Genomic DNA, 15,310 nt, shown 5'->3' with positions numbered 1-15,310 from the left:
AGAGCAGGGTTTAGGGCTGTTGTACATAGGGTCGCTGTGAGTCGCAAGCGACTCGACGGCATATAACAACAACAACAAATCACATATTCCTTTTAAGAAGTTCCAGCTAAGTCGCATTTTTCATACTCTGCTCTTTATTCAGCAGACCAAGTTGCACCTCGCCTGGGAGCTGTGCACTCTGCTCTGGAGCTTGGTGACACTCTCCAGAAAGCTTAATGATGGTTTCCGGGATGAGGGCTTTGCAAGGGTGTGTAGCACCTCCTGCCTCGGAGAATGGGAGTTTGTAGTCCAAGTCAAGGCAGGAGGTCATGATGCATGCAACTCAGTACAATCAGAGAGCTCACAGAAGGGAACCTGGTGCAGGCAGATGCGCTCTGAGAAAAATTCAGAAGCTCCTTCTTTGTGAGTCCCGTTTCCCTCTCCTCACAGGCATGCACAGCTGAACTGGGGAAGGGACAAATCAGTAACTGTCGTTAGAACAGACTGAAAGCAGTGCCATGACCTGCCTGCATTAAAGTCTTCTGAGCCTAGTGGTAAGGCGTTGCACTGCCCTTTGTGTGCAAAGCTGTTAACCGCTGGTGGGTCCTCAGTGCCAGGCTTTCATCTCGTAGTTGACTACTTAACTATTTGCACCATGCAGTGCCATGTGGCAACTCTTGGCATACTTGGGTCATCTTCATTAGATGACAGTGACAGCAACATCAAAAACTTCCCGAGTACTACTCTGTATGGATTAGGCCAGTGCTATGATCTGGGTTTGGATGATCCCTTTTTATCGTCACTCTGATCCTATGTCGTGGTGGTGGCTGCTGTTAGGCACTGCTGTGTTGTTTACATAATGACCCTATGAAGGACAGACCTGAACCCTGTCCTGTCCTGTGACAACCTCACAATGGCTGACACACTTGAACCCATTGCTGCTGTTACCTGGTTGCGGGTCTTCTTCTCCTTCACTGACCTTTTCTTTTTTAATATTTTTAATGAACATTTACAGAGATTTCCATTTATTCATTGCTGCACCTCTCTCCCCGCCCAGCCCTCCTCCCCCACCCCCTGCCGCCCCAGTTTGTTCCTCTCTTTGAAAAGTAAAAGAAACACTCCCTCCCTGGTACACAATCCCCCCGCACCCCTCCCACTGCCCCAAGTACATTCCACTATGCAACCTTAATTGTGGACTCCTGTGATAACCATAATACCCTATCATATATCGCTTTTAAAGTATTCACTCCCTCATCTGTTTCAGTGCAGTATACATAATTTATCCAGTTTTTCTCCGTCTTACCCCAACCCTGATATCAGTCCCATTTTACAGCAGTGGCACCGTGCAATATTTGTCCTTTTGCGACTGAGATATTTCACTCAGCATAATGTCCTCCGGGGCCACCCATTTTGAATAATATTGCATGAATTCCTTGTTTTTCAATGTGGCGTAGCATTCCATTGTGTGACTATACCACAGCTTCTCTATCCATTTGTTTGTTGATGGGCACCTGGGTTGTTTCCAACTCCTTGCTATTGTGAACAAAGCCGCGATAAACATGGGTATGCATATATCTGCTTGGATGACAGTTTCACTGACCTTTTCAAGTATCATGATGTTCTCTAAGCAAAGTACGTAGGGTGAAACTTTGCCATCTTTTCCTCTAAGGATAACTCTGGCTTTACCTTCTCCAAGGGCATATTTATTTGTTCTTTTGGCAGACCACTCTCCTCTAACACTATCGTTCAAAGGCATCAGTTTTTCTTCTGTCATCCTTAAGATTATTGTCCAGCTCTCAGTATTGAATAGCCCATGGACTATGAAAAAAAGAATAGAACAGGCATGTCTTGAAGAGGTGCAAGCCCCAGTGTTCCTAGGAGGCAAAAAATGACCAGATGATCCCATTGTAGAAAGTATTTGCACTGGTCAGCTGCACAGACACCCGAGTGGTTGTCAAGGGCTTGGAGGGGGAACGAAGCTTTTGCTGAAGGAGCACTGAGCTGCTTTTACTGGTGATGGAAAACTTGGGACAAGATAGGGGTGATGGTTGCAAAGCCTTGTTCTTTGTTATGTGCCTTCGAGTCTAAATGGAGTCCCAGCTGAGAGTCCAGGGGGAGTTTTCAGAGTCTGGAAATTAGCACCGCAGAAAGCTGGAACACAACTGAGTCTTGGTTTCAAACCCTTTCATGTTCTTCATTTAAATTGTTAGGACAATTCAAAGGCCTCTGTGATCCTGTCTGTGATCATGCAGTGTGAACTCCTCATTTGTCCGCCTGATCAGGGATTGCTGATTATCTAACAAGTTAGTGTGCATGGCAGGACTGTGCTTTCCAACCCTAACCCATCACAAGTGTCTCATATGCTGGGCATGTGGTCAGGATAGTTCTGTTCTTGAGGTCAGACAGAGCAAGATGCTTAACAAGTTGGATTGACAGGGTCAGTGTAACACGCACATCAGTAATCTTGGGGTGCAAGGTTGGGATCTGTTTTTTTGTAGGTTTCCTGTGAGTTGTAGTCAGCTCAAAGGCACGTAATGACAGCAACAAAAGAGGGGAAGGGTCTCTGAGGGTGATGCAAGATACTCGGTACTCAAAATGAAATACTTGCTACACTGATCTCAACTCTGTAGCACATGTACACCTTTCATCTAACCTTTCATCTGGCCTCTGTTGACAATCTAGAAGAGAAATGATAGCGAAATCTAATTTTTCTCCTGTTCTGTGATGTTTCCAAGGATTTCAAGTGGAGGAGAGAGAATCATAAATTTTTACCCATCTGTTGTTTTGATCACTCTTCATTCAAAAAGTAAGACCTTTCCCCTACTTTCAGAGAAAAGTTACTATAATTGTGTTGGGACATGACTATTGTTTTTCAATCATGTTTAAACTGCTTACCACTGACGCAAGTCTGGCCTTGATATATATAATTGCCTGAATAAAGCAGCCGCCACCAAAGGGTTGGAACTTTAAGGGAATGTGTCATTATTCTTTTTACACAAAGACAACATAAAGACCTCAGTCAGTCCCATGGACAAATTATCATTACAGTAAAATCCTTCTTATATAGGAAAATTAATTTTTTCATGTGCTGAATTTCATATGCCACTAGTCACCTGGCTAGAGCACAATATTTAAAGATAAAGTAATAAAGAGGAAAGTTTAAAGAAAAGTACCCAAGGAATATTTTAGCTCTTTCCTTGCCATGAAATTCCTGCTTTTATTACTCACTGCATAACTGAATGTCAGCTCTGACTTCTGCCTACTGGGGCTTGAGTCCAGTCCCAATTTAGGGATCTCAGAGGCTTTGATGTACCTGGCTCCTTGGCGCCATCCACCCCTGCAGGCCTCAGCCGAGGACCTCACTGTGAGGTTAGCCAGACCTCACTTCTCGGAGACTTAAAACTGCTCAGATAATTTGAGGTTGGAGGCTAAGCCACAGGTCTGAAGAGGTAGACCCATGGGGCTCTGTGAGGAACTGGGCTGTGGCGGACTTTTCAGGGCCACAGATCAGGGCTTCCAGAGAGCTGGTTCTCCTAATATTGGCGAGCCACATCTTGCACAGCAACCCTCCTATAAAGAAGAATTAAGAAGTCTTTTGGGAAACATAAGTAGTAAGGATTTGAGGGCCCAACGTCTTGATAAAATGAAAGTACAAAGAGGTGCAGATCTTATTCAGCATAATCTTAAGCATTTAACCCAGAGACAGAAGAGGAAAGGGGACAATAAATTGACTCCAGGACCCCCGAATGGGGGAAAAATCAGGTAAACATTTTAGGTTTTCAGTTGAGATGCTCCAAGAACTTGATCTTAGTAGTAGGAATGAAACAGAAAGAGACTGACTTTTACAGCTTCCAATCCACTAGACCATCATATATGGCCTAGTGGGGAAGGGATGGTTGCTTTACCAACCCCAAAGGCAGGTCGTTTGAACCCCCCAGCTGCTCAATGGGAAAAGACGGGCAGTCTCCTCCCATGAGATTTACAGTTTCAGCAAACCTGAATGGGTGGATCAGGTATGAGTCCATTTTGACTTGAGAGAACAAAACAACGAATATAAATAGACATAGCTATAGATGGGTGAACTTAGATGAGAAGATATAGCCAAATAGAAATTCTAGACCTGAAACATCTCGTAGCTGAAATAAGAGTTCAATTAAAGACTCAAATGCAGGGCGGACCCCACCAAGGAGAAGATTAGTGCTCTGCAAGATAAACCAGACAAAGCCGGCCAGAAATGGGAGTAGGCAAGTTATGAAACATGGTGAAAGGAAATGGTATTCCAATTCTTTGAATACATACTCTAGTATGAAATTCCCTACCTTAATAAAACGAAACCAACACCAACCAATGAGAGAGAAAACAAAAGGTTAGCATAGGAGTTGGAGCAGGAAGAAGGAATGGGGCTCAAGTAACATTCACAATTGAAATGGTTGAGAACTGATTACAGTCTTTAAGATTTGTTTCAGTGGCTGGCAGAGGCCAGAGAAATGGTGTGAGCAGAGTGAAAGAAGTCAGGGGAGGAGAGGAGTGAACCGAGTTCCTCCCAGTGTTTTATCTGCTTGTCTCCTGGACAAAGCCCAAGGACAAAGCCCAAAATGCAGAGAAAGGGTTTTTGTGCTCCACCTGCATTGATCCCACCCGAGGTACAGAGCTGTAAGAGTCTAGGTGGAGGATCTTTAAAGCTACTAAGGGGGAAAATGAAACATCACAACATTATGATAGGAAAAGATTGAAGTCAACAATCATGGCTCTATAATAAACACCCATGGTAACAGCAGTCAAGATTTTAAAAGATGTGTTACATTGAGAAAATCTGCAGTGAAGGAAATGAAAAAAATCTAAGAGCAATACCAGCCAACCATTGAATTTTGACTCCATATACATCCAAAGTAGAGCTATCTGTATAGACTGGGCGTTGGCACCTCTGAATGAGCTCAGACTGCCAACGTGTCGATAGCAGAGACTCCATCCATAAGGGGGAGAAGGTCAGGAGGGAATTATTAGGAAGCTCAAGTGTCCAGTTGTTTTTTTTTTTAGTTGTTCTTTGTGTTGTGTGGAGTGGTGAAGGGCTAATTTATAGTTGATTCTGATAAGTCAACAGTGCATGTTGTAAATGCCACGGTCGCCCTTAAAACAATATTATAAAGAGCTTGTATAATTAGCAAAATCATAGAGGAAAGAGAGAGAGAGTAATTAAAATATTTTATGAACTGAAGACAAGAACGATGGGGAAAAGGATCATGAAACAAGGGAGACCAATAAAAACCAAACACTAAGGTGAGAGATTTAAAACCAAGTATCTTGGTAATTATATTAAATCAAATATACTAAATATTCCAATTAGAAGAGAGACGACACAGCTTCATGGGTAAAAGTCTAGACTTGGGGAGAAGATCGTCTCGGTCCTTTGCTGATACTGCCAATGGTGGCCATCGACCAATTTTCTAACCTTTCCACAGTATAACTTCTTAGCCTGTGACAGGGACTGTGACATGACTGTTAGGAGGAATATACTGAAATAGCAAAAAAGTTCTTCAGCGTAGTGCCTGGCACATTTTAAATGATGACTATGACTTGAGCAGTGAGACAAGGGGATACAAAGATGAATACACTGAGCCAGTTACCATGAAGCTACAAGACAAAAGTGAGCTGAATTGAGAAGGATATGAGACAGCAGAAGGGGCAAGAGCTAGGGATTTTGTAGTAAGGCCCTTAGGAGGCCCACGCCAGCTGTACCTGTAAGGGGCGTGGGGTTGCCATTATGCCAATAGCGTCCACAGAGCTCTACTTGTCTTCCAAGCAGGGATGCCCCAGGTCCAGGCTTTTGAAGCCAACCTGGATAGAAGGGATCTCCCAAAGACTGCCTTCTTGCTATGACTCCTTAACTCAGTGGATCAGGGAGAAAGTCTTGAGATGAAGCAAATGTTATTTATTCATTAACTTGATGTTCACTAGGTGCCAGAGTCCCTGTGCCATGCAAAACAGTTAACATATTGGGCTGCTCACTGAAAGGTTGTTGGTTCAAGCTCACCCAGGGGTACTTTGGAAGAAAGGTCTGGCAATCTTCTTGGGGGGGGGGAAGAAAGATATTTTAAATATGATCAGTTAAGGTCATTGTCCCTTGTCACTCCTCTGCCATGCTTCCTTTCATTTCACATTTTTGTGGCCTGGCTATAGGAACGTTAAGATTTTGGGATAGAAGTGTATTTGCAGGTACTCCCCTGTCTAGTTCAGCGCCCCAATGTAGGAATGACTTCCAGGAACACTACTTCTGCCGACTATGCTGATGTACTTGACACTGTGCCTCAACATTCAGACTCAGAGACTGTAGCAAGATAAAAGTGTCTCACTTTACCTCAAAATGGGAACACGTATGTAGAGGGAGAGAAATGCAGCTTGAAATATACATAGCCATAAGCTAGTTTATGTGAAATTCTCCTGTAATTAAGCAGGTAAATCTATTGTTGTTGTGTGCTGCTGATTCCGCCACAACTCATAGCAACTCCACGAACAGTTAGAAATACACTTAACAAACATACCATACATTTTACTTTCTTTTTAGATGAAAATCAGACAAGATAGAATCTAGCAGAGTTTGCGTTTCTAAGGCACAAACCTGTAGCTGAATTACAAATAGCAAAAACATGCAATGGAGTCTGGAGATTACGGTGCGCCTGATCCAGGCCATGGTCTTTGCTAGGCATCAGAGAGCTGGACAGTGACTAAGGATGACAGAAGAATTATTGATGCCTTTGAGTTGAGCCAGAGAAGGATATTGAATATTCCATTTATTGATAGAATAAACTAGTCTGTGCTGGCGAGGCTGCTCCTTGGAGGCAAAGATTCTAAGGCTTCATCTGACATACTTTAGGCATGTTGCAAGGAGGGGCCAGTCCTTGGAGAGGGGCATCATGTGTGGGAAGGTGGAGGGACAGCACAGGAGAGGAAGACCCTGGATGAGATGGATTGACTCAGGCTAGAGCAGGGTTCAGACCTGTTGTTATGAGTTGCAAGCAACTTGATGGCACATAACAACAGGATATTACCACATTGTTGTGGCTGTAAAAGAGACAAAAGACAATGAAGCAAAAATGTTTATGGAAACTAGTTTCATGGACGCATGGTAGGATTGACTCTGAGTTCTGATGCATGATAATCTGCCATTGGGTTTCTAAGACTGTAAATCTTTATGGGAGGAGCCATCTATCTTCGGAGGGGTGAATGATGGATTCAAACCATCTGATCTTTTGGTTAGCTGTCTAACACGGTACACAATAGACCACCAAGGCTGATTAATAGTAGTTGCTATGTGTCCTCGAGTTGACTACAAAACTATGCACAATGGCTCTAAACCCTGGGTCAGTCTCACTGTGTGACACACCTCATTTCCCAATTACTGTGTCAGTCCATCTCATCGAGGTCTTCGCTTGTCCTCTTCCCCTTCCAAGCAAGACAGCTTTCTCCAAGGACTGGTCCCTTCCAGCAACATGCTCAAAGTATATAAGACGGAGTCTCAAAATCCTTGCCTCCAAGGAGGCAGTTATTAATTCCAGTTATTAACTACAAAACTTCAAAGACAAAACAAGAACTTCAAACACGAAGTCTAAGATCCCTCCTTCTATTACTAAGAGGGAAGGGAAGACATTATTTTCTCTTCTATTCTGCAAAACATATGTTTTAATTAAGGAGGAATTTATGCAAATCCTACACAGCAGGAGGATTTACAAGTGCCAAAAAATGCAAATGTAGTCGATTTTCAAAGGTTGTTATCAACAAGCACAGTTCAGAAACCCTCACCAGGAAGGATTTTCAGGGTATGGTCTGTATTTCAGGATCAGCTTCTTACTCCCTACCCCCCCACACTCATGCAATTGCCAGAAAGAATAATTAATCACCTCAAATCCCAACGTGTTAAGAGCTACAGTGTTAGAGACAAGGTCAGGGTTCTTTGCTATCCTCTCCTCGCCGACAGCATTCCTGAGAAACCCCACATTCCCCGCGCCTGTCCTCTGCCAACTCATGGAGGCTTTCTGCAGCTGTGAGATTGCCTGGCTTTGGGGAGCCACAGTGTGTTGGAAAGTGTAAGGATGGCACAAGACAGGACAGGACAGGGTTCAGATAGGTGGTTCAGAGTCCGTGTTGTGATGGTCTCTGAGAAGTTTCCAGCATCCTAGGGTGAACCAGGACTTGGAATGAGTAGAGGAAGGTTTTAGTCTAACTCCTATCACTTGTTATGCATCAGAGAGTTGGACAATGACTAAGGGGGATAGAAGGAGAATTGATGCCTTTGAGCCTTGGTGCTGGAGTATTGAGAGTACCATGGACTGCTAGGAAAACAAAGATTCATCCTGGAAAGGGTTAAACCAGGTGGCTCCTTGGAGGCAAGGATTCTCAGGCTCCGTCTAACATACTTTGGACATGTTGTAAGGAGGGACCAGTCCTTGGAGAGGGACATCATGCTTGGTAGGGTGGAGGGACAGCACAGGAGAGGAAGGCCCTCTATGAGGTGGATTGATTCAGTGACTGGGATAATTGGGATGGGAGTGTAAGAGACAGTGCAATTGGCACAGGACAGAGCGGAGTTTAGGGCTGTTGTACATAGGGTTGCTATGAGTCGCAAGCGACTCGACGGCACATAACAACAACAACAACAACTATACTGAATTTGGTGTGACAGGGTTAGGACCCATCACTTCTGTTGATCTCAGTGTTTTTATAATTTTTTCACTGCTGAAACCCCAATAGAGTGTAGTTGCTGAACTCTTACGACGTTTTAGGTGTGGTTCTAGGTTCCAGGAGTGCCTCATGTGATTAAGAAAATAGAAACATCTATAAAAAGGACCTAGCAGGGGAGATTTGGTATTGAGTGAACTAAATGTTTCAGGAAAGGAAAAATAAATCAGTTCTTCATAGAAGAGAGGGGGCTTGACCTAGGCCCTCAAAGATTGTTCGGGTCGATGGGGTAGGGAGAGAGGGAAGTCTGGTGGTACATGTGCGAGGCAATGTGAAGAGCTTGACAAGAGCAGTGTCTGCTTGAACAAGCCTTGAGACAATTTTGATAGAAAGCGAGAGCAGAAGAAGGAAGAGAGCTTGCATCAGGAGAATGGGAGGATCGGAGACTACCCAATAGAGTGTTGCGCAGTGCAGCTTTCAATACAGTAGCTCCCTGCATGTGAGCACTTGAAATGGCCTGTCTGACTGAGGAGGGGAATCATCATGGTTGTCCAGCCATCGCTTGACAATCTTTGTGCTGACCTTTTGCTTATCCAAGCATGATGTCCTTCCCCTGAGAAGTGGCCACTTCTGATTGGAAGGCACAGCTCTCCGTGTCAGGAAAGGATGAATCCCGCTTTATCTTGTAAAGTTCTTTCAGGAAATTCAGAGAGTCAGTATTTCAAGAAGTTAGGGCAACATAAAACTTTTTTGTTTCTTTAGACATTCCGAATCACAAGGCAGGGGAAACTTGTGACCAGCCTTTTTGGGTAATGGACAAGAGATGATGTTGTCGTGGAAGTGTTATAGAAGCCTGCCCTTAGGATCAATCGTCAGCCTCCTCGCTGAGAGGCCACCACACTAAAGACGGTATACTCTGACTTGAGAATTATATGCTGTCACCGTGAAATCCAGCTTTTCTGAACTACATGGACAACAACAGTTCTTTAGACTTTTCCCTTTGAAGAGCCAATTACTGAACCCCGAGGATGAGGTATCAAATAGGAAGAACCACTACATACACAAGAAATTTTCCTGTTGAATTACTCCTCCCTCTGTTTGCCTATCAGTTCACCAGTCCATCTTTCCAACCCTCCCACCTACCTATTTTCCCAATCTATTTATTTACTTAAAAAGATTAATATTTTTTGTTTATCCCAATACTGAAGGCCTAATGGACAGATAAGAAGTAAACTACATGATACATTTTTGAAAATATGCTTTCAATGAAGGAATTTTACTTTTAATTTTCAAAGAGAAGAGTGGGGAGGGGTTAGCAGGGAGAAAAATGCAACAATGAGTGAATGGAAATCCAAAATCTCTGTTAATGTTCATTAAAATTAATAAAATTAAAAAATATGCTTTCAGATGAGCCCCCCAAAAGAGGGAAAATAATGTAAATAAGATACATTCATTAGCAATACTTAATACTTGTACATAATTAATATGCACACTATACATTTTTTACCAACCATGCAACCATTTCAGGAGTTAGTTTCCTTTGGTGCTAGGCGTGTTAGGTATATGTGGAGGTGTTGTGTGTGAAAAACACAGTATTTCAGAAGGCTAAAAAAACCCTCTATATGCTATGCTGTATGTTTACAACTCTGTGATATTCTGGAAAAGGCAAAACTATACAGGACAGTATAGAGATTGGTAACGGGTAAGGACTAAGTGGACAACAGGATATTTTAGGGAAGTAAAACAATGTGGCATGGTGCTATAATGGTTGACACAGGGTATTATTATGCACTTGTTAAAATGCAGAGGACCCTAGCACTCAGTGGGAACCCTATTGTGAACTAAGGACTTAATAACAGGACAATCTGTGGATGGGTGTAAAGGAGATCTATGGGGGTAAAAAGGAGCGAGCAAAATGCTTCCAAACCTCAAGGTAAAAGATGCCAAAAGGTAATTGATGATTGCTTGCCAGATGAATGACTCAGCCAACAAGTGTCGTGTTTAGAGGAGAGGTAGGAAGTTTGAGGTAGACTAATCCAAGGTGAGGGTTTAAGGAGACCACAGCCAGATTGCACAATGGACTGGCTAACAGACAAATATCGTAAAGTAAGTGTCGACCCTTTCCTTGATCCTAATTCAGGTTCAATCATGATAGGACTTAAGCGAATGGCATTAAACTCTTAGGGCTTCATATCTGCACTTAAAAAAGTTTTTTAAAAAAATTAATTTAGTTTGTTTATTTTTCATTTCAATGAACATCTACAGAGATTTTGGAATTCCATTCATTCATTGTTGCACCCTTCTCCCCGCACAAACCCCCCCCCCCCCCCCGTTTGCTCCTCTCCTTGAAAAGCAAAAGAAAAACTCCCTCATTGGTACACAATCCCCCCGCACCTCCCCCAATCCCACCCCCAACCCCAAATATATTCCACTCTGCAACCCTCACTGCGTACTCCTGTGATAAAAATAATGCCCTAAAATATAATACTTTTAGACTATTCTCTCCCCCATAGACTTCACTGCCGTAAACATATTTCATCCAGTTTAGAGGCACTGGGAAAACAAGGTTTCTGATGCTGGAAAAAAAATTTTTTTAAGTAATTTTCATGAAAGTTTACAGAGACTTAGGGTTTCCAGTCATTCATTGTTGCACTTTTCTCCCTGCTTACCCCCTACCCCAATTCACTCTTCTCCTTGAAAAGTAAAAGAAAAACTTTCATTGTTGTGCAATCCCTTCACCATATCTTCACTTTTTATAAAGAGCTTTTAACAACTCACATCTACTCAAATACTGATTTTTAATGACAACACCAAGTATTGGGGACGCTACAGAAAACCAGGAATGCTTATGAGTTTGGGTTATCCTCTGATCACTTAGGACTCATGGCAGCCTCACATCTCTGGGAGCAGAACTGTGCTCCGGGCATGAGCTTTTCAGATACGGCTTGCCAGGCTTTTCTTCTGAAGTATCTCTGGGTGAACTCAAATGGATGTTTGACAACATTTACCAATTGAATGCCTTCTGGGACCTAGCCAAGTGTCCCTAGTGGCTCAGTGGTTAAGAGTGCGTTCTTTCCCTGGTGGTGCAGTGAGTAGAAATCATCCTCAACAGTGAAGTGAGAACAATGCAGATGCAGAGCCCAGAAAACTCAGTGAGTGAGTTGTGTGGTATCACTCTGAGCCAAAACTGATGGGACAGGAACACTTCCGTCCCCAAACGGCATGAATAAGAATGTCTCTGGCAGGTTAATATCAACCCCAAACTTGTCCAACAGAAGTAGAATGGGTGGGCACTGAAATGCACTCATGCAGTGGGCTCCTCCACAATCATCCAGCGGAACGTACTGTCAGCATGTGTGCCATTGAGGATGAACCATGCAGAAGGAAGGGTGAGCCCAGGAAGACAGGCACGAAATAAATCCATTACCATGAGATGAAAAACCTGGCCGAGGTAATCAACGATGCTAGAAGAAATCACGATGGGAGTATTCATGCAATGAATAGCTGTCAAAGGAAAAGCTCATTGTCATCCAGTCAGAACTGAGACAAAGGTGGCACTTTAGGTTTAGGGTTTTGAGAAAGCATTGTTCCTTAGTTGTGTGAGTGGAACAATTCCTCAGTCTATTAGACTGTTCAAGGTGCCAACCCAATTGTGACACATGGAGACCCTCGATCGAGTCTGCAAGGCCATAAATCTCTAAGAAGAGGATATATCCTGGCAACCTTGTACAGTCATAAAACCCTTGTAAGAATCCCATCCAAGTAACTCAATACCTGCTCTTCGTTAGCTGGCTAGCAGGACAGCCTGCCATCAGGTGATCTGTAAGCTTTTTGGAGCCTGAACAAAACCAAAACACAGTCACTCTAGATGGGAGCTGGCCTGGCAGGGACTTTCAGTAACTAAAACACGCAGGGGACCAGGCCGTGGTGAGAAAGCCCCTCGCTGCTGATGGGGAAGTGGGTGAGCCTGGAAAGCCTGGGGCAGAGTCCCGCCCTGCCTGCAGCTGCATCTTCTGGGTCCCCCACCTTTCTCAGAAGACAGTAAACACCATCTGCCCCACTGGTCGCACACTCCCCGGGACTGCAATGTCCTCTGCCCACCTGACAGCCACCCTGAGCATCAAGTGCCCTCGCCCCAGCCGTCCGAGAGCCTCAGCTGTCTGAAGAACCTGAGCCCTCAGCTAGCCGGGCTCCCCACTCCAAACTGGTCTCAGCATCTGAGGGCAAGTACAGTGACAGCAGGTAGAGGGCCTAGGGACCCGTTCCAGTTTGAGGGGGTGGGATTGACCCTATCCCAGTGCTACTTCTTTACCTCTTTGACAATCACAGGCCTTTAGACACCATAACATGACCTTTATTTGTCTCTTTCTACCAAAAGCCAGACACTTTTCTTCCCAGGGTGAACTTTCCAGAGCTCGCCTCCCTGTCTCCAGCAGCCTACCTCCCATCCAGTTCATCTCAACAGCCCTTGCTTCATTGGGCCCATTTCACCCCCACCCCTCCAAACTTTCTCCAGGTCCTAATTCCCAGAGCCTCCAGCTAGAGAAGAGAGACTGGGGAATGTGTATGAATGAGTCACAAAGGTTTCCTGATTGCTTGATTCAAACCAGGGTTTTCTCCATGACAGACACTTGCTCAGTGTTTAAAGAGTGAATAGGAACTTTGGAGAATGAATGTTTCGGCTGTGTATTCGCATGATGAAAAGCATTCCCTGTCACACGTTGTTCAGGAAGACACTGACCGGAACCTTCCTGCCCTCAAATCCGCCAAAATGCCAGAGAGAAGTACATCAATAAAAGTCTTAAAATCAGAACACAACCTTGAATGAAGCTTTCTCAAGAGAATAAAAACCCACAAAAAACAACAACAACAAGTCCATAAATACCACAACCATCCAGACAGTACTTGATTTCAATTCAGAGAGACTTAGAGAAATCAGCGCATGAAGTGTTCTGTGTCAGAGAGCCAAACACACAAAACCAGCCGCGGGAGAACCGAAGCTGCCGGAGCCCAGGGAATTTCAAAGAAATCCATCTACACATGCACGTTCTCTGGGACTTTTCCTGTTCTTGGAAAGTCCTGGGTTGGTTCTGGGAAGCAGCTCTCAGAGGTTTAGACTCTCTGGGCTGTGATTCTTATATTCACTGGTCAATGATTCTTGCAAGGAGTTAGAAGCAGAGGCTAATGCTAAAATGGTTTCCTCCCCCAAATGGCACTCCAGCCTTACAATTCTTTGCTCATCTGCCTCCTCCTCTGCTTGCCCCTCACTCACATTTCTATCATAACCCAGTATGTCAAAGTCGACAAGTAATGCCTGGCACTGAACAAGCCCGGAGAGGGACTCAGTTGTAAGTGAAGTCGTACTCTGTGTCACTGGTTCCATCTGTAACAAAGTGGGCACATCGGGCACCCCCAGAGGAGACTGTAACTTGGAGCGAGGACTTACCTGTCTGCCGAGAGCGCCGTGAGCGTGAACACAGACACCCCGACCGAGGTGAGCTGTATGAAGGGGATCAGCTTGCAGCCAACCCTGCCAAACAGCCACCTGTCGGCCAGGTACCTGCTGGCGTCCACGGGCACGCACGTTACCAGGAGCATCAGGTCGCCCAGGGCCAGGCTGGAGATGAACAGGTTTGGCACACTGCGCATGGACTTGACAGTGCAGAAGATCTTGATCAGGGTGATGTTGCCGACGAGGCCGATGAGGATGATCACGCCGTAGAGCACAGGGATGACATAGAGGATGCCCGGGTGGAGCCAGCCGTCGGGCGCGCGGAGGTCCACGCTGTGATTGGAGACGTTGCAGTGCACTGGCTGCTCCACTGCCAAGTTCAGGGGGTAGCAGTCATTGAGAGCCATCTCCCCTCGGGCTATCTGGGGGTGCCCTTGATTTGGAGATGCCGACAAGATCTGTTCGGGGCTCTTTATCTTCTACAAAAAAGGCCCCCAGTACCTACATCTTCAGAGCCCCAAAGCTATCTGACATGATTTTGAGGTTGAAGCTGCAGTGGCTTTCATATGACCAAGGCTATGCATCTCTCAGTTCAGCAAGTTGAACTACCAACAAAAAATGAGCCCCAGAAACAGGGCTGCGCATTAAACCCATCTGGTGTCAGCCCTCCCTACCTCCATCGCAGTCCACCCCTCTCGGGCTACGGTCCGCTGAGAACTTTAGGCTTGCCGTTTCCCCACAGCATTTCCTGGCTTCCCTGGCGTTTAGAACCTGAAGTTTAAAGTGGGTAGAAAAAAAACTGCACTGAGAAAGCCTCCAATCCCGTAGGCAGGATGCGCTCACGTCACTGGCATCACCAGCAAACAGCAGCTTTGCTGAGCAGAGGCGCTGTGGAGGAGAAAGGCCACTTATAGACAGAGAATGCCAGCCCCCTGCTGGCCACTTCAATCACTGCCCAGTCGCCCACGCTCCCCAGAAGGGAGACCGGAGGGGCCCTGGGCTTTGCTCACTGCAATAAGCAGCGTCTGTGGACAGCATTTAATCAGGGCTGCTAGCACTCAGCAAAGACCCTGGAAGTCTGTCTGATCTGATCCCCAAGTGTCCACATAGGGCTCCCAGCCCCATCTTCTCATTCTGGCTAATACAGTAGCAGGCACTGTTCAGGCGGCAATGATACACAGGCTGCTGGTGAATGAAATGGGTGCA

At 45.0% G+C, this 15,310-nt stretch overlaps 1 protein-coding gene across 1 annotated transcript in view; it reads right to left on the bottom strand.

Annotated features, from left to right (window-relative positions):
- GRPR (gastrin-releasing peptide receptor) overlaps window positions 1-14,514 on the bottom strand; it is a 26,575-nt gene extending 12,061 nt beyond the window's left edge. Inside the window, exon 1 of the mRNA XM_006892399.1 lies at window positions 14,099-14,514. Within this exon, the coding sequence (XP_006892461.1) occupies window positions 14,099-14,511 (413 nt within the window). The 5' untranslated portion in view covers window positions 14,512-14,514. The remainder of the gene's footprint in view (window positions 1-14,098) is intronic.
- Window positions 14,515-15,310: the final 796 nt, after the last annotated feature.

Source organism: Elephantulus edwardii, unplaced genomic scaffold (assembly GCF_000299155.1).
Source record: "Elephantulus edwardii isolate Elephantulus edwardi_28Jun2011 unplaced genomic scaffold, EleEdw1.0 scaffold00115, whole genome shotgun sequence".
Classification (NCBI taxonomy): Eukaryota; Metazoa; Chordata; class Mammalia; order Macroscelidea; family Macroscelididae; genus Elephantulus; species Elephantulus edwardii.
This window is presented reverse-complemented; position numbering and strand designations above follow the sequence as displayed.